Below are 16,684 nucleotides of genomic sequence, written 5' to 3' on the forward strand. Positions count from 1 at the left end.
GAATGAGAGAGAGAGAGCACAAGAGAGATAGAGCGAGAGAGAGAGAGTGTGCAAGAGAGAGACTACAAGAAAGAGAGAGAGCATAAGAGTGCAAGAGAGTGAGAGAAGAGGGAGAGGGAGTGAGAGAGAGAGCATGAGAGAGAGAGAAAACTTCAGTGAAATCTCCATGGACTCGGAAGTGTCCTCAGTCTGTCTAGCTAAATCGATAGCACTCACTTAGAACAGCATCACTCATCCCCTCCATGCATAAAACATGTTGATTCACTGAGGCTGACTGCCCATGCATTTCCTCTTGGACTTGATCCAGTATCTGCGTCTCACCGTTTCAGATCCAGTAAAGCAAAAAGCACAACAGTAGACCATATGTGCCAAAAAAAAGGATAAGGAGTATCCCATATGGACAAAGTTGTTAATTTGGACAGAAGATATATGAGCACAGATATGAGCTGAGGTCACGGTCAACCAAGTGCACGAGCATTAGAGCAAGAGCGCACGGTCCACAGGGACAGGAACGCAGAAACAAGCATGCACTGCAGATCGGAGTGAGGATTTAGTGTACGCCCTGGACCAGGTCAAGAGTTGCGACTTTCACTTTGTGTTCACAAATATGAAAAATTCGCGCAAATTCAGTGACACTGTGGTTTCTTTCCGTCTCAGGATGATGCGGGTGTGCTAGGAAAACCATGTGAACTATAGAAATAGGACGAGTGGACATTAGATGCTGATGGTGAAGAGTCACGTTTATATAAATATACCATAACCACAGCAACAAAATACAGCATTCAATCAACACATGCAGTGTTTGTGCACAACTGTATTCTACTACCTGAAAAAAGGGGGTACTGACCTGAACATCTGCTTGTTGCTTGTTGGGGACGTACCACTAGAAGTACACCTTTTCTACATTTAGTGTGTATGTTTCACCTAGAAAGGTGTGCATCATGTACTTTTAAAGCTTTAAAAGACAATCATGTACCATAAATCTTTTTACAGATACACTATATTCACATTTCCGGAAAATATAAAAAAGTACAACCCGAGCCACAAGGCAGGGAAAGGTAGAGTTTAGTGCCCCTTTTTTCTGAAACTGTGGACTTTATTGTATAAAGTATAAACCCAGCAGGGGGTTAATTAAGGAGTGTTTTATGCGTTTTGTAGATGTTGTCTAATACAAACCTCATGTCGGCGACACGGAAAGGAAACTCCTCAACACAAACACAAACACAAACAAGTGTTAGCACAGGTGTCTAACTGGTGTTTAGACTTCATCCTGTTCAGACCGCGGTGTTTATTAGAGGAAAACTCCTTGGTTAATAACCGAAAACTCGAGTCGCTCAAACATACAAATTAAGTTGCCCAATGTGCCACAAAAGTTTACAAAACAACCCCCGACATTCCTCACTTTATCCTCTCAGAGTTTTTTTGGAGAGAGAGAATAAGCACACTAAGTGGTCACACACTTCGGACGGAGCGGCTTCACTCACCGGCTCGCTTTTCGCACGAAGTACGAGTGAGCGAAGTCCTGGTTGTCGTCGAGCCAAGCCTCCATCCTTTCGCTTTCCGGAGGAAAACCCTCCATGTCGTGCTGAAATCAGCCGCTGACTAGCATGGACGCGATTTCTCCGCTTCAGCGACTCCAAGAAGAATGGGTTTAATGTGAGTATGGCGAAGCTAAACACGCTATAAACCCGCAGAACGACCGTTGGCACTTGACGAGATCGCACGCGCACGCAGCCGCCTCCTAAAGACAAGGACGCGCCTCTCTCTCTCTCTCTCTCTCTCTCTCTCTCTCTCTCTCTCTCTCTCACACACACACACACACACTTTTGTCTTGCTTGTGAGGACCTTCCATTGACATTATAATTTGCGAATTAATAACGCCTACATCTAAACCCAACCCTAGCCTTAACCTCATTAACCAAAAGGAAACGTGGCTTTTTTAGTTTTCTTAATAAATTCTTAATAATAATAATAATAATAATAATAATAATAATAATAATAATAATAATAATAATAAAAGTTTTATATCTTATTTGGACCAAATGTCCCCACAAGGATAGGCATATATGCCAGATTTGAGCTTGTGGGGACATTTGGTCCAACCAAGATATAAATCCATTACAGCAAATATACCCAGTATTTAGCTATTGTATTACAACACTGCTGTTATACTGTTTTTTTTTTTTTTTTAATCAATCAACATAATTTTGAACTTTTGAAATCAATCACTGTTAGATCGCCATTATATATATATAAATAATTAAAAGCACATTTTGTGTGTTAACCCATCCAGGGTGTATTCCCCCCTCGCACCCAGTGTTCCCAGTCTCTGGATACTGACCATGACCAGGATAAAGAGCTTACTGAAGATGAATGAATGAATCCTGTGTAATGTGAGTTGTGTGAGTAAGTGTTTAAAAATATATCGTTTATTAGTCGACAGAATTGATCACAATATACGATCACAATACCGTTTTTAATTTAAAGAATACAAAATGTAGCTATCCAAAATGAATGCAGTGTAGGAAAGTTAAAAATGAAGCAACCATAAACAAATAATGATATATATTTCAAGTCGGTATTCAGGTAGGTCAAACCTTCAATGAGTACAATATCACACATATGCACAACAAATAACTGTTCAACAGCCACTTTCTCAAGGAATATTCGATTACTAGCTTGCTCCCAGACTTAAATAAAAGCATACAATAAAAAAGAAAACAAAAAAGGGAACCAGATCAGCGAGTGTGTTCAATAACACCATGCTGCCTACCCCACCTCTAGTGTCTATAGACAGTGGTGTAGCCTTACAAGCAGATGGTGCTTCCTTTTCTCCAGAGGGAGCAAGGGAAACTTTGGAGACATATGCGCTCTCCTGGGAACAAATGTGATTCCACATGTACTCGACTGGAGTGAGAAAATTGTGGCCCTTTGGGAATATAGGCAACATCTAGGTAATGTTAGTTGACTGTTGGAATAATGCTCAGTGAGATGTGTAAACTTTAATATGTAAGGATGCATTACACAGCTTCGAAATGGTTCATTTACTGATTACTGACTGTGTGAGAAACTGGTTAGGACATGTTGGGGATAAAGGTGGGGGTTTTCTCCCCCCCCTTCTTTCTCTCCCTCTTTTCTCCCCATCTGCTCCCTCTGTCATCTTTCTTGCCACCAGAGTTGATGACCACAACATCCAAGCAACATCCTTCAAGGTGTCACCTGATACATTTGCGTGCATACATGAGCACACAAAAGTCATGGTGCTGCAGTGGAACACAATCCAGATACAGTCACTCAATTTAGCCCAAGCTAAACTTTGCCTTTCAGTCACAAATCAAACAACGCTCTATTCTGTTGTATAATTCCCCCTGGACTATATTAAACATTTCAACCCGCTATTGTAAACCCTGTCTTGAGGAATAGCCAGGGAAGATAAAAGCAAAGAAGTTCCTACACACAATGCTGCAATGGAAAAATTTTGTGCACTCAATGTGCAGCAATGAGCGTTATTCAACAAAGTCATTTTGCTGGAGAAACTTTTTATGTAAAGATTAGGCTGGAAGGAAGCTTAAAGATGTGAGCATAATGAGTTTACATGAAGTAAAAATGCACCATGAAAGTGAATATAGTGCAAGATATTCCATATGATAAAATAGCACGCTGTATCTGAAATATGTGTGTCTTCTCTAAACCAGATGCGCAGGCTTACTTATTAGCATTTGAATGACTCTGAACAATACATAGTTCTGTGTATCCAATACACAGTCATATGCTGCTCCACTGCTCCAATGAAATAGCTTCTTAAGCACACACTAGCCCCTGCCTGCACTTACACCCTGGGTCAGGCCCTCTGCCCTCTAGCCATTTTCCAAAAGTAACCCTTCAATAAACATGCAGGCCTACAAGGGACTTTTAATATTTTTAAAAGTATACAATGAATTCCCATGCCAAAAAGACATCATAATCTGATCTTCACACTTGGCTGGCATTAAAGTGGAAGAGAATCTGTATATATATATATATATATATATATATATATATATATATATATATATATATATATATATATATATATATATATATATATATATATATAAAGCAATATTGAAAGGTTTTCCTGAAGCCAGTGAAGTGAAACTACAAGATAAGGATACTATTTAGACTGTCCTGTAAACTTTAACCTTAAATATAATTTAGTGTTAAATGATATAGAATTGAAATAGATGAAGTCTTTCCTCCCAAGTAGTAAAATGGATAGTAAATGTGTGCAGTTAACATGCAGTACTTCACATGCATGGACTGTTTACTGTTCTGAAACGTGACATGCATACACCAACCTAAAGCATGCTTTTTAAGGCACAGTTACCTCCAGTTGGCACCTCATTCTCCGTAATATCATGTCTCCTTGGAAATGATCACAGGGGTCACAAGCTGCGTTTTCTGGAGAAAATATGCTACAGAAGACAGTGTCCTAAGCAAGCAGCTTGCCAGTGTGGTTCATATGCTGTGGTTTTTGGAGGTAGAGAAGTCGAGAAGGAGGTTGGGGTTGGTGTGGGAGGGGGTAACAACACTTCTGTGCTCTCACCCTTCCTCTCTTTCACTCTATCTGTCTCTCTTTTTCTCTCAGAACTTGAGAAAACACAGAGCCATCCCTGCTGAGCTTCATAAGGTCCAGCATGACTTGAAATAAATACAAATTTAGACCAGTGGAGCACAGCTGGTGGGGGAATATATGGAGCTCCTGTATTCATATTTCTGTACAGCGAGGAAACTCCAGCACTAATCCACTTTCAAGTCTGAACTTTCTTGCCCTGTTCTGGAGGGCATCTTCAGTACCATCATAAAACTGCCTCAAGTGCAGCAATCGTTACAATTTAAGGCTTAAGGATAGGAAGGGTAGGAAGGTAATGACTGTCCTATTGAAAGTAATTACAGTCTCTGTTGGTACCACCTTTTACCTTTCAACTGCTTGCTGAGCCCAAGCAGCCCATCTACCCTTCAGGGGTGGAAAAGGCACTTGTACTTAAGTAAAAGTATTGTTACTGTGTTAGAATCATATTCAATTTAAAGTGGAACAATGGAGCCACAATGTACTTGAATGCAATTAAAAAAGTATTTACATTTCTACACACACAAATATTCAAGAGTCAATTACATAGTTACTTAGTTAGATCCTTTCAATTTGCTGACAAATTTGTAATAGCTGATATCTTGCTTTGCGGGAGGTGAAGGAGACATATCATTCCGGTGACTCCAGGAAAAGGGTTTTTTTGAAGGTCAAAATGAAGATATAAATGTAAAATATGTCAAATTTACTAGAGTAAAATAACAAGTACTCAATTTCAACGATGTTGCGTTTAAATCTTCCAAAATAGTGCTTAAGTATAGTAAATAAGTACAATTACTCAAGAATGCTCTGGAACCCTTAACGGTTCTTCAGTTGTCCCACTGGGGAACCCGTAAAGTTTCTATGTAAAAAGGCCTATTTTTTATTTGTACGTACACACTCACATGCATTGCTAACTTTTAGAAAACAGGGTTCTTTAAAATTCATTGGGTAATTATGGTTTTTTAGTTTTCTAAGGTACCCTTTATGTCACTCTGTTTTAAGATTCCCCATAGAATTCAAGGGTTCTTTAATGGTTCATTAGATAATGGGTTCTTCAGTTGTCCCTCTGGAGAAGCTTTAAATTCTATGTAGAGTCCTACAACAGAGTGTTCACCTATAACTAAGATAGTGACAGTGCATGTGTATGTGAGTGTGTCCATGTACAAACATGGGCCTTGTATACTTTTAGGCACTTTTACTTTGTCATCTCCAAGGGTGATAGATTACAAACACAAGGTAGTTTTGTTCTTGGCAGGAAAAGCTCTGATGCAAAATTGATTGGAATACATTTGCATTGGTAATTAGGACTTAAAAAGCGCAATGCAAATGATCACTGAGCAAATGAGCTCGTTTGATGTGATCATGGGGTGGTGGATATCTGCATTTCTCAGCACACCTGCAGCAAAAGAAAACACTTCATTTCCTTTAATGTCCTTGCAGTTTTCCTCTGTGTCATTTCCTGCATAAATTTAGAGCAGGGCTGTTTTTGCTAAGGCATGTTTAGATGAGATGAATACTGTATGTAGGATGAAATATTTTATGAGGACTCTAATGCCAGAAAACCTGACCTTATGGAAAAATCACATGCATTACACATGTGATCATAAATTTATCATAAGATTCTGCAAACAATATGTTATCACGTATGAAAAGCACGTGTAAAAACTGAAGCCGCATGCCATACATGTGAATAATTAAAATAAATGAATTGTGTAAAAATAAAAAATAAATAAATAAATAAATAAAAGGGAAATAAAATTTATCATGGGGAGAATATGTCAAAATAAATAAATACACATGCACAACATGAGAAAATCCATTGAATGTCTGAATCACATGTGAAATACCTAAGATCCTTCAATCTCTTTTTAATCACATGATTCACGTATGACTAACGTGTTTAAGATATAATACAAATGTGCAGTACTGTGCAAAAGTGTTACACACATGTAAAGAAACGCTTTAAAGCAAAGATGCCTTCAGAAATAATAAAATGTTATTCACATGAAAAATCTCTATAAACAGCAGTAAACAGCACTAAACTAAATTAAGTCAATATTTGCATCAGTAGTCTCAGGTATAGTTTTTTGTGCATGTTAATAAGGAAATTAGCTGGTAGGTTTTTCTAAGCATTTGCAACAGTTCCTCTTGTTTGTTGTGCTTGCTTCTGTTTTTGCAGATTGTCTCTGATAGCCCACTTTTTTGTCTTTTGTATAATATAGAAACTTCTTTATGCTGACATAGAAACATTTTCCTGTAATATTTCATTTTGTTTGGAAAAGTAATGTTTGGAAATCTAATAATAATAATAGTAATAAAGCAGAATTCATCAGATAAACATCTAACATAAAGTTAGTATAAAAATACATTTTGGGTGCCTCACTTTCGCACAGTAATGTATACATACAACATATTAATAGTTGACTAACATTTACATTTAGAATTTTAAATGTCAGATAAACCTTTAACATTAACACAAACATAATACAAAATACTAAGCAAGCTGATCAACATTATTATTATTATTATAATTTTTGTGTGTGTGTGTGTGTGTGTGTGTGTGTGTGTGTGTGTGTGTGTGTGTATATATATATATATAATTTTTTTTTCCAGGTCTAATAGATGAACATGATGTAAACAGTTTTTTGTAAACCCAGTAGAAGACTCCTTAGACATTTGACCTGTTGCATGTAGAATTTGAAGCTTGAAAATAATTTTTAACTTTACGAATTACGAATGAAAAATAAAATGAAAAAAAACTTCTGAGAAATTAAGTTAGAAACTAGTGACTAGAGGTGTTTTATGTGATGCTTTAATAATCATTATGTCTCATCAAGCCGCATACGCTGACTGCATACAAGTGTATTGTGCAGTGGGTTGCTATGTGAAACATTTCATTACTGTGAAAAATTTAAATAATAAGCACCACTGTTTACCTGTGAGCTAATCTCGGAAACCAGGACACTGTCACTGTTGTGTGTTGCTATAACTATGGTAAAAGTTTGCAAGCTGCTAATTATGAGCACGTGCTGATGTGAATAAATTGACCTGCAGCTGAATAAACACGGATGCGTATTCAGTCAACAGCATAGTTTATGGGTGCTTGTTAGGAGAACACTAAGATTACATGTGACATAGCTTTGGTAGCTGTTTGTTAACCATAGGTGTAATGAAATCCACAGATCCACCTCCTCTATTTGTTATTTACTGCCCACTACCCCTTGAATATACACAGAGTACTTGGTGCCACATGTTGAAGTATCTCGGAGGCTGTAAAACATAATTAAAGAAGTTCTATAAGCAGTTGCAAAGTCCAGAATTACATTTTTGCAGTTACATAACAAAAACAACATAGCCATAACTCACAGACATGTCTTCCCTTCCTTGCGTGCATTGAAGATGTTATCTATGGCAATGGACTTACTGTTGTATCAAATCTAGCACAATGCACAATCCACCTAATCCGTCTTTTATTAAAGATGCTTGTCAGCCTCTCTGTGACCCCCAGGATTTATACCCATACTCATAGATATAACAAGAGATGTAATTCAGGATAAACAGCTTCATGCTTATAATGGTAGTCCATCTGGAACTCATCTCTCAGCCAAAGGTAATAACTGCAGCTATTTTCAGTCACTCAGCTGACTGAGCATATTGTTAGTTAACGGAGCTTGAACTCCATTTTTTCGTCCAGTGAACACAAAATGGCCCATCAATTATGCGTTATGTATTATAGTTTCCATTACTGATCCGACTTTTAGTTAATGTGCATTCATGAGGTATTTTAAATGCAGTTTAGTTCTGGAGTCTTTTATCCCCCACTTATCCCTCAGATTATTGTATGCTTTTAGAAGTCAGGCAGAAAATTAGCTTTTAGTCAAAATTAGCATTGAAAGCAACACAGCAGTCTTACTCTGCCAATAATGCACTCATGTCCCTCATTCCCTCTTTCTCCTTATCTCAGTTTACCATCTTATGATGATTGCTTTGTATTTCAACGCTAGTGGCTCATTGGGTATTCCTCAGAGCAACCTGTTCACACAGCAAAAGTAGTCCAACTGTGTAGTCAGTGGAACTAACAGAGATGTACGTGTGTGTGTGTGTGTGTGTGTGTGTGTGTGTGTGTGTGTGTAAGAACGGCCTTGATTTCCCTCAGGCAACCTGATCGCTTTGTCACACCATGTTCTTTAGTCCCACACACACACAAAAAGAGGAAACTTCACACTTTGTACAATTTGTAGTGCCATGACAACACAAGAGTGCAGAATGCATCAGAGTAATGTGTTAAAAGAACAAAACGCACAGCTTTTATAATCAGGAGGGTTTCCCCGTTGTCAATAACCCAGTTGTGTTTCAGAGAGTCAGGTGTTTATGGCTGTAATTCAGATCAAATTTGATCTAAATGCATAATTCTGATGCAGAATTATGTAAAAGCACACTGAACACAAATCTGCTTTACTAATGATGAATGAATATTAATTTTAAAATTACCATTCATATGCTAGCTGCCAACTCTTTTCTTTTCTATATGTGTGAAGGAATAAACATGACGAAGTTATGAAAGTTATAATTTCATGAGTACTATCAGTGACACATTGGGAATATGATCAGTAGTGACCGCATTAGTGATGGATGGGGCAGATGGAACCTGACAATTTGTTCATAACAACAGATGATGATACATACAGTCAGTAATTGTATGCCTCCGAAATGCACATATGTGCCTGATAAAATAGCTAATGAGTGTAGTGGAATAGTAGGTGTACCTAATAAAGTAGCCACTGAGTGTACAGTATATGCAAAATGTATTATATTGTATTGTGTTTATAGTATCTTGTATGAATGTATTGTATGTACTGTATATGCTTGTGCCTCATTACCTCTCATTTTCCCTCATGTCATTTATCATTCAAAGTCACAGGTGTAATTTAGGATTAGAATGAGCTATAATACAGGATTTATCTAGACACAAACGCTACCCTAATCCTAATTACTAATCTTTTAGAACATTCCTTCCAATCATAGAAATAGAAATTTCTCATTTATCCCAGATTTCCAAGTGAAATTATAGTGGTATTATAGGGCTGTCAGTAGAATACACTCAGTCCCTACCACAAATACTAATTAACTATTTATAGTGCCTTGCATAAGTATTCACCCCTGTTGTTGTGAAACCCCCAAATTCTTTCTGAGGCTACCAGTTGGCATAAATAGTTGTATAAATTTGCATAAATAGTTAAATGGAGTCCATCTGCATGCAATTAAAGTGTGACATGAGCTCAATATATATATATATATATATATATATATATATATATATATATATATATATATATATATATATATATGTGTGTTCATGAAAGACCCCAGAGTGTACCAGAGGACATACCTAACAAACAACATCATGGAGACCAAGAAACTAGCAAAACAAGTCTGGGACAAAATATCAATTAGATGCTATTACACAGGTTGTTTGGGATATTTTGTATAGGGCTATACTATCCCAAAACATCCTGTAAAGCCACATTAAATTCATCATTAAAAAATGAGTAAAATATGGCACTGCAGCATGTCTGCCTAGTGAAGATTATCCACAAATAGTCAGTGACTTGGTAGGGAGGGCATGAGACAGAGAAGCAACAAAGAGGCCAAAGGTAATGCTGATGGAGCTGGAAAGATCCACAGCTCAAATGGGAGAAGCTGTTCACAAGCCAGCCATAGCACTAACACTAACACTCTACAACGCTTAGCTACGAAGCTGAATTCCAAATCATATTGTAGTTTGCCAAAAGCCATTCTGGAGTCTCAGCAAACATAAGCAAAAGGCTCTCTTGTCTAATGAGACCAACTTTTAGCCTGTGCAGTATACATTATGTTTGTCAGAAACCCAACACTGCTCAACACTCTGAGAACACAGTCCCCTCAGTGAAGCATGGTAGTGGTAGCATCATGTTGTGGGGGATGCTATTCATCAGGAAGACAGGGAAGACTAGTCAGAGTAGCAAGATGGATGGAGCCAAATACATTAGTCGTACAAAAAAAAACTTGTTTCAGTTTGCAAGAGACTTAAGCCTGCTGTAAATGTTCACCTTCCAACAGGACAACAACCCTAAGCATATTGCCAAAGCTACACTGGAGTGGTTCAAAACCCAGAACCTGAATGTGTTGGAACGGACAAATCAAAGCCCCAAACTCAATCTGTTTGAGAATCTGTGGCAAGACTTGAAAAAGACTAGAAAACCAACTGTCTTCATCCAATCTCACAGATCTTTTGCCAGGAGGAATATGAAGATGTGTAAAGATGTGTAAAGGTTATAGAAACATATCCAAGGAGACTTGCAGCTGTAATTGCATAGCCAATGGTGGTTCTATCAAGTATATACTGGAGTGGAAAATACTTATGCAACCAAAAAATATCTGCTTTTTTTGTTCTTTTAACTCTGTTTACCAGAGGCCAAAAAATTGAATTTCTACCTGTTTTCACACCCCTCCCCTTTCCCATCACTCTGCTCACCAGCAGCTAAACTCAGAGTTATGATACTCTACACACAGAAACCCAACAGTGTCATGGCTAATCTTATAACAGACATGTGGTGATAAAATAATTCATTTGTTTATCCTGATTGGAAATATCTGATAAATCGAGTTCTGTTCTGCCAGTGAAATGGAACACCAGTGTACTGCGAGAAAGGATTAAATAATCTTTGTGTCACTATAATAAATTATTTTGCACCCTCAATATATTGTGTAAATCAAATGCTAAAGAAATCCAACTAAGTCACATTCAGTTCAAGCTAGTAACATTACAAAATGTGGTGGAAAAAAAACTAAGGGGTGAATATTTATGCAAGGTACTGCAAATCAAAGCTATTAGCTAGAAATATTTAAAAACCCAACATAATAGTCTGGCATGGAAAACTGCAATCAGATGGTGAAACTTCCAAAGTGCAAAATATACTTAACACATTTAAACATACACACATAGAATACACACATTAGGTACATAAAGTACCTCTCCCAGTGAATAATGGGTACTCAGTGCTAAGACCTTTCTAGTACTATGTATGGTTTAAAGTGAAAAGGTGTCCTTCAACCTTCAGCCACCTTAATTTCTTAGTTACACCAGCCGCAAGAGAAAAACATTTTTACAACTGAAAGTGAATACAAAACTAATATTCTAGCCATTGCAAAAAACTGCATGAATCATTCCTGTTCTGATGGAATGTCAAAAACACATATCCACTCATTTCTTTGCACTGGTAGAGCAACTGTTGGCACAGACTGATCCTGTAGGCTGTATTTTTTTGTTGTGGCACTGATTAGGTGATGAATGAACAACAGATTCCAGATGGTAACTGCATAGAGAAGGGGATCAGCCATAGCAGACTTTTGTGTCTTTTACTGATTTATTATTAACACTGTCATGTAGATTATCCATCCATTCATCCATCCAGCCATCCATCTTCTGTATTGCTAATCCTACACATGGTCACAGGGAGCCTATCCCAAGAAACTTTGGGCACAAATGGGGGACACCCTGGACTAGGTGCCAACCCACTGATGAACACAATTGCACACACACTCACACATCCATTCACACACTACTGACAATTTGGAAATGCCAATCAGCCGACAGCACATGTCTTTGGACCGGGGGAGGAAACCAGAGTACCCAGAGGAAAGCCCCGAAGCACGGGGAGAATAGGCAAACTTTGTGCACACAGGGCAGAGGCGGGAATCAAATCCCCAACCCCAGAGGTTTGAGTCAAACGTGCTAACCACTAAGTCACTGCGCCCCCGTCACCTAGATCAAATTCTTGAAATCCTAACATCTAGTGAAATCCCAAATCCCTTGAAATACCAACATTTACCTGTTCCTTGTCAGGCATTATCAGGCTAAACTGTTGGCATTAGATGTTGGATAGACTTGTAATGTTATTTCCAGATATAAAAGAAGAAGAAAAAACAGTAGGAAGTGAAGTAAATCTTGAAGTGTTCAACTAATAAATATTCATCAGATAATTTTTTTTTGTCTATTATTTCTAGGGTTATCTCAGACATACCACTATAAGAGCCTTCAGGGTAGTAGTGGTGAAAAGAAATAACTCATCATTATGCACATTTCTCTATAAACAATGCTAACCAACCTACAACAATATTTTTCCAATATTTAGCATATTGTTGCTGGACATCCTTCATGTTGACTTCTACCCAAATTATTCGTATCTATTCAGTTCGCACTAATTGCCTTCTTAGATAATAACCTTGTTTACTATCACCATATAAATGTGGTTCTTTACTTACCACACACACTGACTTCAGGCATTCTTGGTATTATTATCCTGTTGTTTTAAACACACACACACACACACACACACACACACACACACACACACACACACACACACACACACACAAAATATGTATCTAGCCTGCACACAGCACACAGAAAGTAATGAAGATAAATCTTAGAATTGTAAGTTTTTCCAGGTCTGTCTTTTCTTTTCTTTCACACATCGCATTCTCTCTGTTATTTTTAGAAACAAGGTCTTGGAATAGCTTACATCCTGAAATGGAAATTAAAGACAACATGAGAACTTGACTTTGCAGCTATTTCCCCTTAAGGGAATTAATGACTCAGAAAAAAAGACTGAAAGCCTCAAATGTCCATTATTATCGTAAAAGTACCTCCAGATACTAATACAAGGAAGCACAAGATCCTCTTAAGGGGAGTGAGATATGCATCATCCTCACTTTTGCTGTCTTTCTGGACAGTTCTCTTTCTTGGATGATGAAAAGCATATGATGTTGGCAATGACTTCAAAATCTGCTATAGTGTCAGAAATAGCACATGGTTTCAGATTCTACTGATAAATATTTAGTTTAATAAGGTCCTTTTATTTCCATCTAAATGATCATGTGGTTGGATATACAGTAGATTTGGAAAATCCCTATAGATACCATACTTCTGCATTACTCAAAATGTTGTTCGTCAGATTATAAGAAAATCAAATTGCATGTGCATATCTTAAACGTAATATGCTTGGGGTTTTTTTTATGTTTGTTTTTAAAAAAACAACAACTCATGATTAAAAACTAGGTTATGTTGAGGCTTAACAATATTCACATTCTTACTTAAGTCAAACATAATCCAGAGCAATCTCCATGCCTCATACTTCATAATGTGTGTCCCTTGCCTTGGGCACAAACTAAACAATACCACCTGTTTCAGCCTTTAAACTATTCAACACATAAAAAACCAGAGCACGTCAGCTGACGTTCATTCATTGCATTCATCACCTACATCCTACCCAAACTAATAAGGTTACCTTAAAAGGGAAATGCAAGTAATCCATTGATAAATTTGCTCTTGATATTCAGTCTTGTAGCAAGATTATTAACTCTGTATAAAGTCAAAGCTCAGTACAAAATCCAGCACACAACATCTTGAATGCTGGCTAAAACCTGACACAGAAGAAATATTCAATTAATGAGTTCATTTATGCTCAATTGCTCCTGATGGTTTGAGTACAAATCAATATATTCCCAAGTCACTAATGAACGAACTTTCCACTCATGTCTAATGTAAATTCAAGGTCATGCACACTGGGTCATACATAGGTTCTTATACAGGCAAGCGTCTGAAGCATAACAAGCTCTGGCAGTAGTGTAGTGTGTACTCCAAACTAGCATGTGCCAAACTAGTGCAATAGACTAGAACGAATGTTCTCCTAAGTCAGACGTAAACAATCTCACGACCTAGACCTCCCTAGAGTGAAGCTGGCTATCATGGGAGCTTGGAATGCTTCTTTTTAATGATGATGTGTGCAAATATTCACAAATTCCCATGTAAGCACTCATACACAAGAACCAAAGAGTTACAGAATTGTTCAAATCTGAAATTATGCTGAAACTACTTGAGAGTTGAACCAGCAGGCTGCGGTTGAAGCAGATCAGGAGTATCTAACTTAGTGTTTTTTGTGTTTTTTTTTTTTTTGTTATAGCTTGTGTGAGTAAAAAAAGTCATTGTGACCTTCTGAAAGATCATTTTTCATATATTTTGGATTTCCTTTAGAGATACAAATATAATTTATTCCTTCATGTAAGTCGCACACACACACACACACACACACACACACACACACACACACACACACACACATATGTCACTATCAGGTACCCAAAACAAATCAGTAGCAGTCGCATTTTCTCGACTCACCCCATGCTGAAGTTTCATATCAGTGCTGCACAGATAACACAGTGTCGCCAATAAAAAACATGTTATCTCTGCCTCTCTCTCTCTTTCGCTCTCTCTCTCTCTCTCTCTCTCTCTCTCTCTCTCTCTCTCTCTTCTTTAAACTTCCCCTCTCTGACAGAGGCTCCTGCTGGCCCGGCTTTTATTTATGTCCTTTTTTGGGACTGTAGCTGATGGAGACTTGCAGAATTACTCTCGGACTATTAGAGAGAAGGAAAAATCCCCCGGTGTAAGGACCTTTGAACCATCTCTCTCTTGATGTATCAAGTGTGTGTGTGTGTGTGTGTGTGTGTGTGTGTGCACCTACATGTGTATGTGCATGTGTGTGTGTTTGTGTGTGTGCACGTGTGTATGGCTAGGCACATTTTTATATCTTGCTGCTGACCAAACATCCCACAATGCTAGGAATATCATTGCTTTTGACCTTTTGGGGACATTTGGCTGGTCCCCATGAGGAAAACTGTTTTGTTTTGTTTTATACAAAAACTGCAGCATTTTTTAAAGCATTTTTTTGGTTGCTGAGGTTAAGGTTAGGGTTAGGTTTAGGTGTAGCATGGCATTAATTAGTTGTATTAGTAATAATGTCAATGAAAGGTCTTCACAAACGTTAGAGGATGTTTTCATATGACATTATTTAGCTGCATTAGTAATTATGTCAATGAAAGTTCCTCACAAGTATTAGAGGATGTTTTTATATCCTGGAACAAAATCAGCACATGCATAAGAATAGAAATATCGGAGAGTTGTGGGGAAATTTGGGTCCTGTGGGTCCCCAGGAGGTAATCTTTTTTTTTCTTGTAACAAAAATTGTAGCATTGATTAGCCACATGTCAATTAAAAGTTCTCACAAAGGTAGTAAGACAAATATACATGTACGTATTTGTCTGACTACTGAAGATATTATCAAGAAACATCTTTCTTTGGTCACATTTTTGTGCATTTCTTTGCTTATTCCTGTTTTGTTATTTTTTGTTCATACAATAATTTTATTTTTATGAATAAATGAAAAGAAATGAAAAGCAGGTTGGCCACTGGGATCCAGTATGGAAAACCTCTTGATTCCCTCTACGCACAGCACCTCGAGGTAACTAGACTCTTGGGTTCAAGACATGTAAACATGTTGAGAGAAAACAGCTAAGCCATGAACTCAGGAGAGTTAATTCACTAATTAGCTTTGGTACATGCACAATAAAACATGGGCCAGGAGAGTAGAAGAAGCTTCTAATGGGAAAGTGCAAGTCTCATCAAGTGAAGCATTGTAGTAGTCAGAGTGACATGGTGTCACCCTTGCAGAAACATCAAATGAACATCACAGGATTTACATGTGAAGTTTGCACATGTGGTTTTCAGTCAATTCACATATTTTCACATGTAGACTTTTTTTTATTTTGCATTTTTGTTTTACACAAGATTCATTATTCTGACATATATAGGACACATGTTTTTATTTATCTGAAGCTTGTGTAACACCAGGCCTATTTATAGGCCTGCTGTGAACAGGTGAGGTTGCAATTAAGTGCGTTCAACTCAATGTTGCGTGAGCTTCACGCTGTGGGAACGAGAATATCCTCTCCATCATCCTGAGGCCATGGCCTGTTCAAAAGATCCGAGCCCAAGAATCACTGCCAGACACTCAAACCAGGGGTGAAATGTATTTCCAGGCTGTAATATCGAATAAATGTGAGTGGCGTAGACCAAGCCGCAACAGCACACACATCTTGTAAGGGTACCCCTTTGGACAAAGCCTTTGAGGAGGCGGCCCCCGTAGTGGAATGAGCCCTTATGCCCAGAGGCGTAGCAACACCACACGCCTCGTAAAC

General features: G+C 37.8%; 1 protein-coding gene across 4 annotated transcripts in view; it reads right to left on the reverse strand.

Annotated features, from left to right (window-relative positions):
• Positions 1-14,952, reverse strand: part of pde5ab (phosphodiesterase 5A, cGMP-specific, b) — a 45,766-nt gene extending 30,814 nt beyond the window's left edge. For 2 of the 4 annotated variants that reach the window (XM_017472840.3, XM_017472839.3), the window contains exon 1: positions 1,485-1,745. In XM_017472840.3, the coding sequence (XP_017328329.1) occupies positions 1,485-1,579 (95 nt within the window). In that variant the 5' untranslated portion in view covers positions 1,580-1,745. Of the gene's footprint in view, positions 1-1,484; positions 1,746-4,366; positions 4,564-14,828 lie in introns of those variants that run through there. The other 2 variants (XM_017472842.3, XM_017472843.3) reach the window with 2 other exon arrangements.
• Between the last annotated feature and the right edge of the window lie 1,732 nt (positions 14,953-16,684).

Source organism: Ictalurus punctatus, chromosome 7 (assembly GCF_001660625.3).
Source record: "Ictalurus punctatus breed USDA103 chromosome 7, Coco_2.0, whole genome shotgun sequence".
NCBI lineage: Eukaryota > Metazoa > Chordata > Actinopteri > Siluriformes > Ictaluridae > Ictalurus > Ictalurus punctatus.